This window comes from Dendrobates tinctorius, unplaced genomic scaffold, assembly GCF_039654945.1.
Source record: "Dendrobates tinctorius isolate UK_male_01 unplaced genomic scaffold, ASM3965494v1 ptg000176l, whole genome shotgun sequence".
NCBI lineage: Eukaryota > Metazoa > Chordata > Amphibia > Anura > Dendrobatidae > Dendrobates > Dendrobates tinctorius.
In genome coordinates this window covers 1,093,247-1,112,001 of record NW_027361843.1, presented here as the reverse complement: position 1 = coordinate 1,112,001, position 18,755 = coordinate 1,093,247, and the positions used below count along the sequence as shown (strand labels likewise).

At 45.2% G+C, this 18,755-nt stretch overlaps 1 protein-coding gene across 1 annotated transcript in view; it reads left to right on the top strand.

The window, feature by feature from the left end:
- Nucleotides 1-18,755, top strand: part of MAGI2 (membrane associated guanylate kinase, WW and PDZ domain containing 2) — a 1,360,388-nt gene that overhangs the window by 921,485 nt on the left and 420,148 nt on the right. Inside the window, exon 6 of the mRNA XM_073551424.1 lies at nt 39-118. Coding sequence (XP_073407525.1) covers nt 39-118 — 80 coding nt within the window. The remainder of the gene's footprint in view (nt 1-38; nt 119-18,755) is intronic.

The following is an 18,755-nucleotide window of genomic DNA, read 5'->3' as shown; positions in this document are numbered from 1 at the left end:
CAACGTCGCCTTCTCAAAGTAGTGTCTTTTCTTTTCAGCCACAACACAAAGACTACGTCATGGCTGGATCCACGGCTAGCAAAGAAAGCTAAACCCCCAGAAGAGTGCAAGGAGAATGGTAAGTTTTTACAGTTCTTCTGGAAAGCGTCCAGTTAATGGCTTCTGTGCCAGATTTGGAAAAAAAAAATACATGTTAATTATGTTAATTAGCTGCATACATGTTAATTATGTTAATTAGCTGCAGCAAAAGACAGAGTTTTGAATGAGAAGCACTTCGCAGGAAGTAGTCATATTCTCATTTGTGCCTTTCTCAAGCACCTCCCTTTCCTTGTACTCAAGGTTTACAAGAAACCTAGTTTTATTTGGTCTGGGGCACTGTTCTGTCAGCCCTCCCATACCCGCCTCTGCCAGGGACTTTGTGTGGTGACACCGGGACTCGGTTCTCCTAAGGAAGATGCAATGCAAGGGGAACCAACAAGATCACTTGAAAGGATTATTATCATAATATCATGTACCCTTAAAGGTAACGGCTTTATATGAAGTCCTGGCTGCTACGGTTAATGCTTGGTAGGATGTTTTATCACTTGTTTTGGTAATATTTTGTTACAATGTTATAAAATACAGTGATGGTGGAAGTTGTTTGTAGGTGGTGGAATCTTCTGCGTTTTGTCCTGTAGTAATATATTGGTTGAGGCAAAGATGTACCATATGTAACTGCACTTGTGCAATTATTGTATGCTTGATTTCTTTTTTTGTAGAGTTCTTCTGTTGCCGATTTAATATCGAGAAATGCTTTTATATGTCTTGTAAAGGTATAATGGTCCCCATACAACACCTGTTAGCTGCACACATGTGTGCCATAATCACGGGGCTGCGACTGGGATATTAGCACAAATTACTTGCCTCTCAAGTGAAAACCGTCAACTTAGGAGCTATTTTCACAGTTGGCTACGGCTCGGCACATTTTTTTTTTCTTTGAGAATCCGTGTGCTCATTAAGGAAAAATCCAGCTCTTTTTGTATGCAGAGGAGAACATCTGACATGCCCATTTATCAATTAACCTTCATATATCCAGCGTGGAGAATTACTTTGCAATGCTCTTGTCATGCGCACGTTCGTTATCGCTCATTCTCGTTTTTCTAAAGAGTGACATTTAGGTATTTTTTATATTTATAATGATGAGCGTAATCCAGTATTTGGTATATGGGCATAGTATACGGTGCCATATGTTATGTAGAAGAATGCAGACTACGGCAATGTTCACACAAGTCATTAACGCTGTCGTGTGGCTTCACAATTTGGGAAAGAACAGACAAGGCAGACTCTTGTACCGTTGCCATACACGGCACATCTTAATGCGGTCCATTTATAAATGAGGTGTGACAGGAAGACGCATACAAATAAAGCTGTGCTTAGTCATTAATGGAAGAAGAAATGGATCCATTCATATCTCTAATGCAGGTATTTATTTGGGAATAATGACTGTGTCTGTTCTCAGGCTTTTGCATTGATATTCCATTTGCACTAGGCTGCATCTGCTGGAGCAATAATTGCATTTAATTGCTAGCCAGATTGATTTATACCTGTAACCACTTTGAACAGCTTCACAAAAATTACTTTTTTAATTTACTGGTTTCAGGATGGATCCTAAAACATTAGCAACCCGCAGAGCCTAGTTTTATTATTCTACTTGCTTAATAGAGTACCACAAGGCTGCTTATTTATCCCTGTTTTTATTGTTTAAGTACATTCAGAAATGGCATTTTAATAGATTTTTATCATGACTTGGAATTTAAAAGAAACAGGGAAAGCTTGAGTTGCCTAGCAGAACTCGTCATGTAATGTTTTGTGTGTCACAAAGGGCCAAATAATATTATCATTAAAGTGGATCTGTCACCAGATTTCACAATGCAAATGGCATACATTGTATATATATCTCTCAGATCCGATGAGGCTGGTATACTTACCTTGAATATTAATGTAAGAATGACTCTTTAATCCTTTTAGAAAGTGTCCCTTTCTCATATTAAAATATGCATTTTTAGGAGTGCAGCTCTCAATTTAATTTCAGAATTATCCAGTTATTCTAAAATTAATTTTCAAGGTAAATACAGCAGCCTCCCCAGGTTTGAAAAAAATAATATTTAATGATGTATACAATATGCATTGTGAAATCTGATGTCAGACCGACTTTAATTATTGAAAGGTTTGCCAACTACTCTGTAAAATATCTCACAACACTAATTCTAATCCATCTGCAACATTTTCCATTATGTCAGTTTATTAGATGCAATTAAATATGATTTAATAATCAAGAAATTATTTCACTAAAGCAGCATCTCCTCATAAACCAGTACCTCTAAATATGATTGCAAATGCTGGCTTGTAGTCTACTGTAACATGGACTTTATTTTTGTGCATTGACTATACATTGTCATTTGCGGAGCATAAAAGAGAGAACAAAACCATAAATGTGCATTTCACTGTCCGATTATTGTTAATTGAGTGTTCCTCGGAATGCTATTCATAATAATCCTGGAATCTAAACAGGCCGCTAATCACCCGTGGAGCAAGCAAAACGCGTGTCCGTCAGGTGAAAAGCTCATAAGATCATTGTTACTCGGCAGCACATTGTCATGTGTGAACTGGATCTGCACCGCCGAGAAAACTGTCCGCTTATGTGCACTTGAATCACGGTCTATCACGCCATTGAATTAACTAACAGTAGTTACCAATTTGTGGCCCTTTAATGCTGTGAAACTGACTAAAGAAATGCACCTTACAACTCAGTCAGAAAATCATGCTCCTGTAATATGCTTATTTCGGGGGCAGACATATAGCCTGAATAGCCGATGCAGCTGCACAGGGGACCCTCACAATTTTAGGAATGGCTCAATAGTACCTGGGCCCGGACAGGTTTACTTGGAAGCTTATCGTCCTATTAAGTTGACAGTTTCATTTAGAGCTGGTGGGGCTTAGCTGTGTAAATGGATTGGGCCAAACTAAAAACAGAACTTTCCATCTATGCGATGGTTGTTGTTGAAGATTAGCAAACTCGCATGCTTTCTTGACAAGTTTATATTGTGGTTTGTGAATTAATATTTGCATGTGCTATGAGTCTTTGTTCTTGCCTGGAGGTTGTGTCCAGTATTTATCCTGCACTAGTGGGACTGGTGGCATGTAGTTGTGTGATGTGTGTTCTGCTTCCATTTGACTGTCTGACATGTGCGCTGTTCTTCTGTCACGTGCACTGTGATTATGTGATGTATATGTTCTGCTTATCCTTTGTGTTTGCTGTGCTTGTATGATGTCTGACATGTGTGCCGTTCTTCGGTTGTGCATGTGTAATGTTAGTGTTAGGAGAAGGACCAGCTGCCGTGTTCCCTCTGAATACAATCCTGCTGTGGTATAGAATGTGAATGTTTTGCTCCTGATATATTTCCCTATGATAACAATTGTTAATTTCCCTGTAGACTGCAGTACTAACTCAAGATGTCACTGTATAGAACTAGGTGAAAAGTCAAGTTTTGCCAGCAGCAGTGTAACAGACAGTTATGTGAGGGTTAACTAAGTTTATGGGCAGCCCATAGTGAGTAAGCACTTTGGGAATTTCTGGGTAGTTTCAGGAACAGGAAGAAGTGAGTTCAGTTAGAGAAAGTGTGGTGAAGTGCCAGCAGTGGTCATAGTCAGAAGGCTGCTAGGGACAACGTTGGCCTGTTACTCGGGGCAGTGGATTGCCATAAAACTTCCGTGTAAATCCATCTGTCGGCCTGGGAACCTCGAGATGTCGGGGTCCTTGGTCACACTAAGCCTGATGGGCTGCAATGAAAGATGGACTCAAACTGTCAGAGGCGGGAGGTGATGGATTCCAGGTGCACTGTTTGTGGTGGACAAGAATTCCTAGTTCTAGAGGAGTTAGCAAGAGGGATACTCTGCCTGTAACGAGAACTAGGGCTGAAGTTATGTCCAATTCCTATGGGAATGACTAATCCATTGGGCCCAATCCTATATGCTTCATCTTAATGACTGTAAGCTGGCAAGTAAAAGTTTGACTGTTGTAGCGAATTCATTGTACCGTGGATTGTTTGTTGCAAAGGTTCTGGAAGATGAAAAGCCTGGAGCCAGTGGAGGCCTATGGGCCACAAGTAAGTATGGTGCACCCCACACATAGCAGCACATCGGGACTGGGACTTAATTTTCCTGTACGGTGCCAGAACATGCAGAAGCAGCAGTTCCCCCACGACTACCTTGCTCAGGCACCTTACATGTGTGTTCTGCTTATCTTATGTGTTTGCTGTGCTTGTACGATGTCTGACATGTGCAATGTGCTTGTGTGATGTATATGTTCTGCTGTGTTCTGTGTTTGCTGTGCTTGCATGATGTCTGACATGCGCACTGTTCTTCTGTCGTGCACGTTGTGCTTGTGTGATGTGGGCGTTCTGCTTGTATGATGTCTGCCATTTGCATTGTTCTTCTGTTGTGGGTGCTGTGCTTTTGTGATTTGTGTGTTCTGCTTATCTTATGTGTTTGCTGTGCTTGTATGATGTCTGACATGTGCACTGTTCTTTGGTCGTGTGCGATATGTTTGTGTCATGTCTTACATTCTCACTGTGCTGTCTGATACTGCCTCCCAGACACACACAAATCCAGGAGGAAAGGACAGGGAGCACACACAAACTGAGATTTTCAGTCACAGATCAAGAGTCTTAGAAATGCTCCTGAGGTAAGCTTAAGAAGATCAGCGGCACGTGTAAGCACTGCTCTCTATGCCTGATGTAGTACATTAACCCCTCACCTCCACTGCAAATTTCCAGTTTTATTTTTGCGTTTTTTCTTTCTCTTCTTCCAAGAGCCATAACTTGCTTATTTGTCCATTGATGTAGGCAAAATTTTTCAGAATGAGTTGTAGTTTTGAATGACACCATCCATTTTACCATTTTGTTTACTGAAAAATGGGAAAAAAATCCTAATGGGATGAAATAGTGCAAAAAATAAATACAATTCCATTATTTTGGGGTTTTTTGTTTTTATGGCATTCATTGTATGGTGAAAATGACCTGGAAACACAATTCTCCAAGTGTGTACAATTGAGGCAATGGAAAACTTGCATTGTTTTTTTTTTTTTTTAATTTTCTTAAGTAGTGAGATGTGGTGATCAAAAAACATAATTCTGGCAATTTTTCTTCTTCTTTTCACTATAAAGCGTTTACCATATAGGTTAATTATTTATATATTTTGATAGACCAGATGTTTATGGATAAGGCAATAACTAGTTTTTAAAATTTATTTTTAAATGGAGGAGAGAGGAGGGGGGCGAGACAGATGGGCAATTTAATTTTTAGATATTTTTAGTTTTTTAAAAAACTAAAAGTAAAAAATTATTTTTATTTCCCTTAGGGAACTTTAACCTGTGAACATCGCTTATACTATATGATTTTAGGTACCCTGGTTGCCATAGTTACCCACGGTGCCCCATTTATTGTATTGCAGGAGCCAATGAGAATCTGCGTGTGCATACGCTGCACCATTTAAAGAGAACCTGTCTGCGTGATTTTGTAAAGTAAAGGCATGGCTGTAAATGGTGCTGCAATATGAATTACATTGATACCTTTGAAGAAATCTGCTTTGTTGTTCTTTAATCACCATTTTGAAGTTATCTGCGAATTATATTTCGGTGCACAGGGGTTAGACTGTAAACTGGGTCTTCTCCTCCCTGCCTGATTCCCCGGCCCCTCCGCCTGCCTCTAGTCTGTGAATGAGCTGCCTCCTCTGAAATCTCAGCAGTGACCTGTCATTCAAAGACCAGAGGCAGGCAGAGGGGACGAGAGAATCATGAACAAAAATGAGACCCATCTACAGTCCGGCCCCTGTGCACCGAAATCTAGCTAGCCGAAAGCATCAAATGTTGATGAAAGAAGGACCACAAACGGATTTGTTCATCAAAACTGTCAGTGTAGTTAGTATTACAGTGCCGTTACAGCCATGTCCTAGCTGTAGACAGGGCCGATTTTAGGCAAAGTAGGGCCCTAGGCAAACTTTAAAATGGGGCCCCAAATGCTAACATATTGCACATCACAGAAGCATTTTTATTGTATTTACATGCGCTGAGTTCAGGCCGCTAAATGAGTGTGATCGACAAAATTGAAGAAGTCCTTCAACACTTGTTTACCGGCCTCTTTCCACCGTCTGAGAAAGAATGATGGGAACAGAACGATCACTAATGGATTACTAAGGGTATGTGCACACGTTACGGTTTTTTGCTGTGGATCCGCAGTGGATTTGGTCCTGCGGATCCGCATCAGTTTCCATGTGGTTTACAGTACCATGTAAACCTATGGAAAACCACATGCTGCGGAAAATTGTGCGCAGATTTGCTGCGGTTTATTTTCCGCAGCATGTTACTTCTTTTTTGTGGAACCGCAGCTGCAGTGTACGTTCCGGGGCATACAAATCAATCTCTCTCTCTCATCAGCACTGCCAAACCGCACTAGAACCTGCATCAAATCCACTGTACACATGCTAGGAATCCGCAGGAAAAATGCATGTGTTTTACCCTGCGGTTTCTGCCAAGAGATATGGATTCTCTGCAGAAAAAGCCGCAGACTAATCCGCAACGTGTGCACACACCCTAGCAGATCACCATACAGTATCATGTTATCAGCAGAACATCTACAGTTTACACCCCATAGTCCTCCATATAGTATAATCTGCCCCATAGTCCTCCATGTAGTATAATACATTCCTCAGTCCTCCATATAGTATAATACACTCCTCATAGTCCTCCATATATTAAAATACACTGCTCAGTCCTTCATATAGTATAATACACTCTTCATAGTTCTCCACATAGTATAATGCACCACCATAGTCACCCATGTAGTACAATTCACTTCCCATAGCATAATGTACCCCATAGTTCTTCCTATAATGTATTCCCCATAGTCCTCGATACAGTATAATGCAGCCCACATATAGTATAATGCAGCCCCCAATAGAGCATAATGCAGCCACCCCACAGAGTATAATGCAGCCCCGCCATACAATATAATGTAACCCCCATATAATATAATGCAGTCCCCCTCTTATAGTATAATGCAGCCACCCCTTAGAAAATAATGCAGCTACCAGAGTATAATGCAGCCACTCCAAAGAATATAATGTAACCCCCCATAGAATATAATGAAGCCCCACCACCCATATAGTATAATGCAGCCCCTCCAAAAAATATATGGCAACCCCCTCATAGGATATAATGCAGCCCCTTATATAGTATAATGTAGCCCCTCCATGGAATACAATGTAGCTCTCCTCATATAGTACAATGCAGCCCCCATCGAATATAATAAATATAATAAATATAATACAGCCCCCCCATAGAATATAATATAGCCCCAAATAGAATATAATACAGCTCACCTCCCCATAGAATATAATGTAGCCCCCCATATTATATAACACAGCCTCCCCTATAGAATATAATGTAAAATGTACCCCCATGGTGTATAACACAGCCACATAGTATATAGCCCAGCACCACATGGTATATAGCCCAGCACCACATGGTATATACCCCAGCACCACATGGTATACAGCCCAGCCCACCATGGTATACAGCCCAGCCCACAATGGTATACAGCCCAGCCCACCATGGTATACAGCATAGCATGGTATACAGCCCACCATGGTATAATACAGCCCAGCATGGTATAATACAGCCCAGCATGGTGTATGCCCCCCCAGAATGGTATAATACAGCCCAGCATGGTATAATACAGCCCTGCACGGTATATAGCCCCCAAGAATGGAATAATACAGCCCAGTATGGTATAATACAACCCAGCATGGTATATAGCCCCCCAGCATGGTATAATACAGCCCAGCATGGTATATAGCCCCCCAGAATGGTATAATACAGCCCAGCATGGTATAATACAGCCCTGCACGGTATATAGCCCCCAAGAATGGAATAATACAGCCCAGTATGGTATAATACAACCCAGCATGGTATATAGCCCCCCAGCATGGTATAATACAGCCCAGCATGGTATATAGCCCCCCAGAATGGTATAATACAGCCCAGTATGGTATAATACAGCACAGCATGGTATATAGCCCCCCAGAATGGAATAATACAGCCCAGTATGGTATAATACAGCCCAGCATGGTATATAGCCCCCCTGCATGGTATAATACAGCCCAGCATGGTATATAGCCCCCCCAGAATGGTGTAATACAGCCCAGCATGGTATAATACAGCTCAGCATGGTATATAGCCCCCCAGAATGGTATAATACAGCCCAGTATGGTATAATACAGCCCAGCATGGTATATAGCCCCCCCAGCATGGAATAATACAGCCCAGTATGGTATAATACAGCCCAGCATGGTATATAGCCCCCCATCATGGTATAATACAGCCCATCATGGTATAATACAGCCCAGCATGGTATATAGCCCCCCAGCATGGTATAATACAGCCCAGCATGGTATATAGCCCCCCAGAATGGAATAATACAGCCCAGTATGGTATAATACAGCCCAGCATGGTATATAGCCCCCCAGCATGGTATAATACAGCCCAGCATGGTATAATACAGCCCAGCATGGTATATAGCCCCCCAGAATGGTGTAATACAGCCCAGCATGGTATATAGCCCCCCAGAATGGTATAATACAGCCCAGTATGGTATAATACAGCCCAGCATGGTATATAGCCCCCCCCAGAATGGAATAATACAGCCCAGTATGGTATAATACAGCCCAGCATGGTATATAGCCCCCCCAGTATGGTATAATACAGCCCAGCATGGTATAATACAGCACTGTGTGTATGTATATATATATATATATATATATATACTGTATATATATATATATATATATAATACATATTTATTATACGGGGTTTTGCATGTGGAGTGAGTGTGGCTATGTGGAGTGGGCATGGCTTGACACACACACATACATACATACATACATACACTCAGTTTTATATATATAAATGTAGTCAAGCACGCAGTGTAATCAATGAGCCAAACTAGATAAAAGGCATAAATCCAATAAGTAAAGGAAAACCTTTGTGTTCTAAAATAACCAAAAGAAGCCACATACAGTGTAATAGCTACCAAACAGTATGGGGCACTCAGAAAGGACCATGTGGAATGCGATCCCCATAATCCTCTAATATATCAGAATCTCTCTTTCACAGGGATGAACAGAGATGAGAAAAATATGGCTACTATTACCATAAGACTGTAGACTGTGAGCCCTCGCGAGCAGGGTCCTCTCTCCTTCTGTACTTGTGTGTCCCTTGTCTTGCACATATTTATTGTAGTTGTCTATATTTCCCCTTTTCACATGTAAAGCGCCATGGAATAAATGGCGCTATATAAATGTATAATAATAATAATAAGCAGAACCACACTTGTCTAGAGTGTTTGTGGTATTGCGGCTCAATAACATTTACTTCAATAGAGATGAGCTGCAACACACACACACATTCTATAGGCAGATTTGATGCTGTTTTGGAAGAAAGCAGCAATGTTTTTCTTGTCCTGGACAAACATTTTTTAAAAGGGAATCGGTCACAGGTTTTTTTCTATGTAATCTGAGAGCACCATGATGTAGGTGCTGAGAGGCTAATTCCAGCAATATGTCACATACTGGGAAGTGTGTTGCTGTTTCAATAAAATCAGTGTTTTATCAGCAGGAGATTATCAGTACAGGGCTAGCTCCCTCATGCCTCCTGTTTAGCTGCTCTGTGTATCCCCGCCCCTACCACTGCTCAGCATATTTCTGTCAACTTACTATACACAAAGAAATCTGACGATCAGTGATGGTCGGGATTATACAGGGCTCAGCATTCTGAGCACTGCTAGATCAGTAAAAGAGAAAACAGTGATTGTATCAAAATGACAGCTTGCAGACCAGCAAGTGACACATTGCTGGAATCAGGGTCTCAAGCCCTACATCATGCTGCTGTCAGGTCTAATTGTTTACAATCTTTGTGGTGTTTAGTAATTGGTGAAGTTATTTTACAGATTAATATGGAAAATACATTTTTTTACTCCAAATATGATGGTCGAAGTAAATCCCATCCTTCTAGAAGTCAAGTTAAGTACCTGTCATACATTTATCAAGAGAGTTATACAATGCAAATAATGACATTTTTATTCTCTCTGCGAGTCAATGGCTTACATGTTAGTGTGTACATTGGGATTTTTCTTTTCTTTATTGCTAGGTTTTTAGTTTTGTTCATTCCTCTTGTGTATAACAGCAATTTATTTCTCTTGATATGCCAATCTCATAAGTTTTCTCCTCTAAGAAAAACGACAATTGTTGACACTGTGTACAATAATCCAAGGAGGATTTTTTTTTCTAGCATCCTCCATTTTAATAAGTAATTTATTCACCTGTTGGTGAAATTGTCAGTCTTAGGCCTGGGATCACACATGCGAGAAACTCGGGCGTGTCTTGCATCTTAATACCCAGCACTGCCGCCGGCACTCCGGAGAGGAGCGTTCAGCTCCATGTATTTCTATGCAGCCGCACGCTCCGCTCCCGAGTGCCAGCGGCAGTGCCGGGTATTGAGATGCGAGTCTCGTCCGAGTTTCTCGCATGTGTGATCCCGGCCTTAGACTGAGGAATGTTGTGGTGTTTTTCCAACTTTAAGTGTCTAATAAAAGCATCTAATCTCACCCTGTTATTTTCTCCATCCACTGTTCTGTTCCCTGACATCTGTGACACTTAAATTTAGTAAAGCCCAGAGATAAGTGATCACATTAATCTTCTCATTCCCCACCAGTAGATTACCGTTATGTGATTTTTAGGTGCTAGCAGGGAAAATTATTTACTTAAAAATATTCTTCCCCAGAATTTGTGTTTCTAACAATTTACCATATCTACTTGCAAATAGCATTGAGCAAAAAGACTCGCAAGACCTTGGTCCAGCGATCACGTCGTGCCGCAACCATTACATTGCACCGGACCTATTAGTTAGAAGAGGAGTCATAGATCTTGGTAGGTAGAGAGAGGATCACATGCCTCTCTAGTGGCCATGGACTGCTGGCGTGGCCTCTGGTTCGGGATCCTCGAATCTTTTTGCTGAAGTCTACTTGCAAAGTCATTTCTGACCTTAACAGGGTATAGGAAATAATAATGTGGGTATTGTATCTTTTGTATGTACCGTATCTATTTGTCTGAGATTAACGCAACTATTAATGAGATGTTCCAGGATCATTTTTGTAGACCTCCTCTGCTTAAAAATAACATTATTAAGCTGAGGATGCCTATTTAATAAAATACAAACTCCTTTAAGAATAATGAGAAATTAGCATCCATTCATGTATTTCATGTTTGTTTTGTTTTTGATGTTCCATAATTCATTTAATATTTCATTTGTCAGGCACCAAAAATTAGACGAAGGCTGTCATCGTTGCCATAGATACTCTCAAATTGTTTCTTCTTTGTCAAAACATCTCTGGCACTTTCATTCACAATAGTGTTCATTGTGTAGAGCAGACTAAAGAATGGTATATATTGAAATTTCTTTTGTGCTCTGCTGCTATTGAAGAAAGTCTCTTCTGCTAAGTGAATTCTAGTCTACGAATGGTTATCAGGCTCCTTAGTGAAACATCTTGTAATGTCATTAATTTAACTTTTGCATGTGTGCAGCTTTCAAAAATCAATAAAATAATTTTTTTTGTGAAACAGAAATCTACCTTCTTAGCATGTAAATGTAAGGTTTTTACCAAATGAGAGTGCACATTAGGTTTTTTTTGACCCTGGTGTACCCGTCGAGTTTTGCAAGTAGAAGAGGCTTCAGGTAAACGTTGACTACTTTGCATCTTTACAAAAGTGAAGTGTTTAAAAGAAGCTCAAAAATCATGTGCACAAGAATTCATATTTACCTTGTAGTGCATTTGTTCATTCTTTCTATTTAATGCTTTTTTTCATATGGGTTGTTGAGCATAAAAGCCTGAGAAAGACATTGACCCAGTTCATCAAGACCAGCATTGTTCACGCTGGTCTTGATTAGTTACGTGCTGGAGTCACACACTCCTAATTCATGAATAGGTGCACGCTTCTTCATGACTACAGAGCATCTGATGAGTAGCTCGCGCCTCTGTTCACTACCCCAGAAATCTCACTCTAGGTACTGGAGTGAGTTTTATGGTGTAGGGATCGCCTCAACTCTAAATGAATTAAATAAGTTGTTCTGCCCCGATAAGCCGCGCCACCTGCTCACCCCAGTCCCCCGCTATTTTGTTGGAGCTGAGAGAAATTGGTGTGAAAACACCAAAATTTTGAAAACTTAGGTGCAACTCCAATTTGTACGTAAATTTTGAGACTTCAAAGAATCTGTAGATTCCCAAAGGGTTATAATTTCCAAAACGGGGTCACATGAGGGGGTATCCTGTTTTTCTAGCACTTAGGGGCTCTTTGTGGAATAGGCAAACTAGTCTAGGAAAATGCGCTCCAGGAGGCAAATAGCGTTCCTTCCCTCCTGAGTCACTCTGTATGGCAAAGTACTACTGTACAGCCACATATGGGGTATTTCTACATTCAGCATTCAGTTTTCGACCACATATGGGGTATTGGTGAACTCAGGAGAAATTGAACAACAAACTTTGGGGTCCATTTTCTCCTTTTGCCCTTGTGAAAACACAAAAATTGTTGCTAAAAAAGATTTTTGTGGGAAAAATGTGATTTTAAAAAAAAATTTTCACGGCTTAACGTTATAAACTTCTGTGAAGCACCTGGGGGGTTCAAGGTGCTCAATAATCACATCCTCGCATTGCACACGGATAACATATGGATCAAACATTTCTGTGATTCTCGTCCACGTAAAATGGACCGTATTTTAATATGTTGTGTGTGACTCCAGCCTAAGAGCTCAAAACAGGTTTAATGTAGTCTACGAGACCTCAAAGTATCTGTTATGGACGGCGGAATGCACCAAATATAAATAATAGTAGGTGCGTTCGCCGCCCTGGGTCCACCGTGCGGTAGGTGACAAGACCGCTGCTGGACAATGGCAGATGCACCTAGTAGGTGCGGTATTGCGCTTGGGTTAACGTCACCCGAACGCTAGAGAAAAGGCGCTGGCCCTGTTAGCGTCACAGAGGCCTGCGTATGGCGTCGCAGCCGCGAACACCAACAGTTGCTGTTAATACAGCACAGCGGCAGAGGGAGCCGCAAGCGTCGGCGCCGAGGACCGGGCGCCGACGGACGCTAGTGTAGGCAAGGAGCAAGTGGCGTGCAGCTTGCCACAACCTGGGACTGACTAATCCAACTCACTGTCACCATTCGTAATAACCAAGGGAGGAGATCATAATGAGTCAGTCACCAGTCCATACATCCATCACCATACACACAGAATAATATGCTACACTAGCGCATGGCCAAGCCGCCATGCGGGCTTTTTATAGCCATGCGCTTCCGGGACCTTCCAGTACTTTGGGAAGGACCAATCAGATCCGACATAGGACCTGCACATGTGACCCCTGCTCTCCACTGAGAGGACAAGTTGCGGGCATGCCCAGTAGCACGGCACGAGGACTTAGCCTCTGGAGCAGTTCCCTGCAAAGCAGGTTGCGCTACCATTGCTGCACCAGAGGTGGCAGCAACATCCAGGCTCACAGAATGAGTCTGAGGGGAATGCCTGGCTCGCCGTGATTGCTGAGCAGGAGTCTGAGCGGTCGGAGGAGAATGAGAGACCGCAGGATGTCTGGCTCTGGATTCCCGCTGTGCAGTGCCAGGAATCCGATGCCTGACATTACCCCCCCTCTGAGCCTCACTGTGCTCAAAGGCCGCGATCAGGAGCGGTGCATGAATGTTTTCCACCGGCTCCCAGGTCCGAGCCTCGGGCCCATGACCCTTCCAGTCCACCAAATAAAATTTTTTGCCACGGACAAACCTGCGCCCCACGATGGCGTTAACCTCAAACTCATCAGACGATAAGTCTGATGACCCGGCAGATGACTCAGAAAACCGGACCATGTGAACTGGTTTGAGGAGGGACACATGGAACACATCTGAAATGGCCAAATGTGGAGGAAGAGCCAGGCGGTAGACCACCGAGCTAAGTCGCTCGAGGACCTTGAATGGTCCAATGTATCGCGGTGCGAACTTGGGAGACTCGACCCGCAGTTTAATGTTTCAGGTGGAGAGCCATACCATGTCGCCAGGGGAGAAGCTTGGCGCCGGCCGCCGATGCGTGTCGGCGGACGCCCTCATCCTTTCTTTAGATGCCCGGATAGCATCCTGAGTGTGATCCCAAATTTCCCGGGCCTCCACTGCCCAGTCTGCCACCCTGGAGTCGGTGGAGGACACTGGCATCGGGACAGGGACACGTGGATGTTGACCATAGTTTAGGAGAAAGGGCGTCTGACCAGTGGAATCAGCCACCGCATTGTTTAGGGCGAATTCAGCCCAAGGTAGCAAGGATTCCCAGTCATCCTGCCTGGCAGAGACAAAATGCCGTAAATAGGTGACCAAGGTCTGATTGGCTCTCTCGACCAAGCCATTCGTCTCGGGATGGTAAGCGGAGGATAGATTTAGCTCGATGCTGAGTAAACTGCAGAGCTCCCTCCAAAACCGAGACGCAAACTGGGGACCGCAGTCACTCACGATTTTGTCCGGCATGCCATGTAAACGGAATACATGCTTAATGAACAAGGGGGCCAGACCTCGATCGGAAGGCAGGCGTGCGAGTGGCACCAGATGCACCATTTTGGAAAAATGGTCGGTGACCACCCAGATGACCGTACTCCCACCAGACTTGGGCAGGCCAACTATGAAATCCATGCCAACCATCTCCCAAGGTCTATCCGCCACTGGCAGGGGAAACAACAGCCCCGCCGGCCTCTGTCTAGAGGGTCTGTTCCGAGCAGACGAAACACATGCTTGCACGTATTCCTTGACATCTCGAGCCATATGTGGCCACCAATATGACCTTGCCAGGAGTTCGGAGGTCCATTTATTACCAAAATGGCTACCCACCCTGGAGGCATGTGCCCAGGCGAGGACCTCCGGCCGTAGCTGAGGAGGCACCAAGGTCTTGCCTGGTGGTACCGACTCGAGAGCAACTGGAGCCACGGTCGTAAAACTCTCCGGCGGGAGAATTAACCGAGGCTCAGCTTCTCCTTCTCTCCTTCTTCCGCTGAGACCACTGAACGTGAGAGAGCATCCGCACGGACGTTCTTCTCTCCAGAGAGGTAGTGGAGGGTGAAGCGAAATCGGGAAAAGAAGAGCGACCACCTGGCCTGACGGGAATTCAGGCGTTGGGCCGTCTGTAGATAGACCAGGTTTTTATGGTCCGTATATACCTGAAAGGGAAACCGGGCTCCCTCCAGGAGAAGTCTCCACTCAGAAAAAGCCAACTTCATGGCTAGCAGCTCCCTGTCGCCGATGGAGTAATTTTTCTCCGCCGGTGAGAAGGTCTTGGAATAGAAGAAGCAGGGATGCTTCCGACCTTGAGCATCCTTTTGATAAAGGACTGCTCCTGCACCGACGGAAGAAGCGTCTACCTCAAGGATAAACGGCTTATCCACATCGGGACGATGTAATATGGGAGCACCAGCAAAATGTGATTTTATAGCCAAGAAGGCCTTGGAGACCTGTTCTGACCAAGCATTGGGGTTAGCTCCTTTCTTGGTGAGAGCCACCAGTGTGGAAAAGTGTGGTATGAACTGGCGGTAGTAATTCACGAACCCCAAAAAGCGCTGCACCGCTTTGAGGGAATGGGGTTCCTGCCAGTCCATTACCCCTTGTAGTTTGGCAGGATCCATGGCCAGCCCCTGGGCCGAGATGATATAGCCCAGGAAAGGCAAGGACTCCTGCTCAAACTGGCACTTCTCCAGCTTGGCAAATAGCGAGTTCGCCCGCAGACGGTCGAAGACTCTGCAGACGTCTCTCTGGTGGGTGGTCAAATCTGGCGAAAAGATGAGTATGTCATCCAGATAGACCACCACCGAGGTAGAGAGCATGTCGCGGAAGACGTCGTTGACAAAATTTTGGAAGACAGATGGCGCATTACAAAGGCCAAAGGGCATAACCAGGTATTCGTAATGGCCATCCCTGGTATTAAAAGCTGTCTTCCATTCGTCTCCTTCGCGAATGCGGACCAGGTTGTATGCACCCCGCAGATCTAATTTAGTAAAGATCCGGGCCCCCCGCAACCTGTCAAATAACTCCGAGATCAACGGTAGGGGGTATTTGTTTTTAACCGTGATAGCATTGAGACCTCGGTAGTCAATGCAGGGGCGTAACTCTCCGTTCTTCTTCTGTACGAAGAAGAACCCTGCACCAGCCGGTGACACAGATTTCCTGATGAAACCCCTAGCCAGGTTCTCCCGGATATATTGGGACATAGCCTCCGTCTCAGGGAGTGATAATGGGTAAACACAGCCTCGGGGAGGCTCTGTGCCTGTCAGGAGATCAATCGGGCAATCATAGGAACGGTGCGGCGGGAGCGTCTCCGCAGACTTCTTGGAGAAGACATCCGCGTACTGGTGGTAGGGTTTGGGGAGCGCGGAGAGATCCGCAGGCACTTCAGTGGAAGCCACCTGAACGCTTCCCCTCAGGCACCTTCCATCACAGTCCTTGCCCCAGCCCAGTATCCTTCCCGAAGTCCAATCAATATGGGGGGAGTGGCAACGAAGCCAGGGAACTCCGAGGAGCACCTGATCGATGCCATTGGGCATAATAAGCAGGGACAGAGTCTCCTGATGTGAGGGTGAAATAGAGAGTCCGAGTGGGGCTGTCTGATGGGTCACCTGAGATGGTAACGGTGCCCCATTTACCACCCTAATGGTCAGAGGTTTTGAGAGTAACACCAGAGGGATAGCGTGTCTCTGGGCAAAAGTCGAGGACATAAAGTTCCCCTCGGCCCTGGAATCCAGGGTGACCTCTGCCTCCCAGGTGGAGGACCCACTATCTAAAGTACCCCGGAACACCGGTTTGGGTGAAAAGGGCCCCACATCGGATTGACCACCACCTACGGCCACTGAACGTGGTCGTCTTTTCGGCCGCTGAGGGCATGTGCCAGCCGAGTGGCCAAACTATCCGCACTGATAACAGCGCACAGAGCTTCGCATCGGACGCGACTTAGTGCCGGTGCGAGACACCTCCATAGGCTCAGAGGAAGGGAGCTCCTGTGCGGGATATATCAGCGGCTCTGTAAAGGTGGTAGCCAAATTAACCCTACGTCTGGATTGCGCTCGTTACAACCCGCGCTCCGTGAAGCGGAGATCAATGCAGGTGGAAACGGCGATCAACTCCTCCAGACTTGTGGGAATTTCCCTAGTAGCTAGAGCATCTTTTACATGCTCAGCCAGGCCTCTCCAAAACACCGGGACCAACACTTTGTCTGGCCACTCTAACTCGGAAGCCAGTGTCCGAAACCGGACAGCATGTTGGCTAACCAAAAGTGACCCTTGTGTTAAGGATAACAGTTGGAAAGCCGTATCGTGTGTGACCCGTGGTCCCAAGAAGACTTGCTTCAGAGCCGCGAGGAACTGAGCAGCTCCCTGGACCACGGGATCATCACGTTCCCACAATGGCGTGGCCCACTGTAATGCCCGGCCAGACAACAGGGAGACAATAAATCCCACCTTAGCCCGCTCTGCAGGAAACTGTGCAGCCAGCAACTCCAGCTGAATGGAGCACTGACTAACGAATCCCCTACAGGAGGCACTATCACCCGAATACTTATCGGGGAGCGGGAGGCGAGACATTGTCGGCAAGGGCAAAAGTGTGGGCGCACGTGAGACAGCCTCAGCGACTGTCTGAGCAGCAGCTAGCGCAGCATTCGCAGCTGAGTTGGTGCTCTCAAGAGCCGCCAACCTGCTCTCCAGCTGCCGAATGTAGCGCTGCAGCTGCTGCACGTCTGCCATTGACAGCCAGACCCTGGCGCTAGTGTAATGTTATGGATGGCGGAACGCACCAAATATAAATAATAGTAGGTGCGTTCGCCGCCCGGGGTCCACCGTGCGGTAGGTGACAAGACCGCTGCTGGACAATGGCAGATGCACCTAGTAGGTGCGGTATTGCGCTTGGGTTAACGTCACCCGAACGCTAGAGAAAAGGCGCTGGCCCTGTTAGCGTCACAGAGGCCTGCGTATGGCGTCGCAGCCGCGAACACCAACAGTTGCTGTTAATACAGCACAGCGGCAGAGGGAGCCGCAAGCGTCGGCGCCGAGGACCAGGCGCCGACGGACGCTAGTGTAGGCGAGGAGCAAGTGGCGTGCAGCTTGCCACAACCTGGGACTGACTAATCCAACTCACTGTCACCATTCGTAATAACCAAGGGAGGGGATCATAATGAGTCAGTCACCAGTCCATACATCCATCACCATACACACAGAATAATATGCTACACTAGCGCATGGCCAAGCCGCCATGCGGGCTTTTTATAGCCATGCGCTTCCGGGACCTTCCAGTACTTTGGGAAGGACCAATCAGATCCGACATAGGACCTGCACATGTGACCCCTGCTCTCCACTGAGAGGACAAGTTGCGGGCATGCCCAGTAGCACGGCACGAGGACTTAGCCTCTGGAGCAGTTCCCTGCAAAGCAGGTTGCGCTACCATTGCTGCACCAGAGGTGGCAGCAACATCCAGGCTCACAGAACGAGTCTGAGGGGAATGCCTGGGTCGCCGTGATTGCTGAGCAGGAGTCTGAGCGGTCGGAGGAGAATGAGAGACCGCAGGATGTCTGGCTCTGGATTCCCGCTGTGCAGTGCCAGGAATCC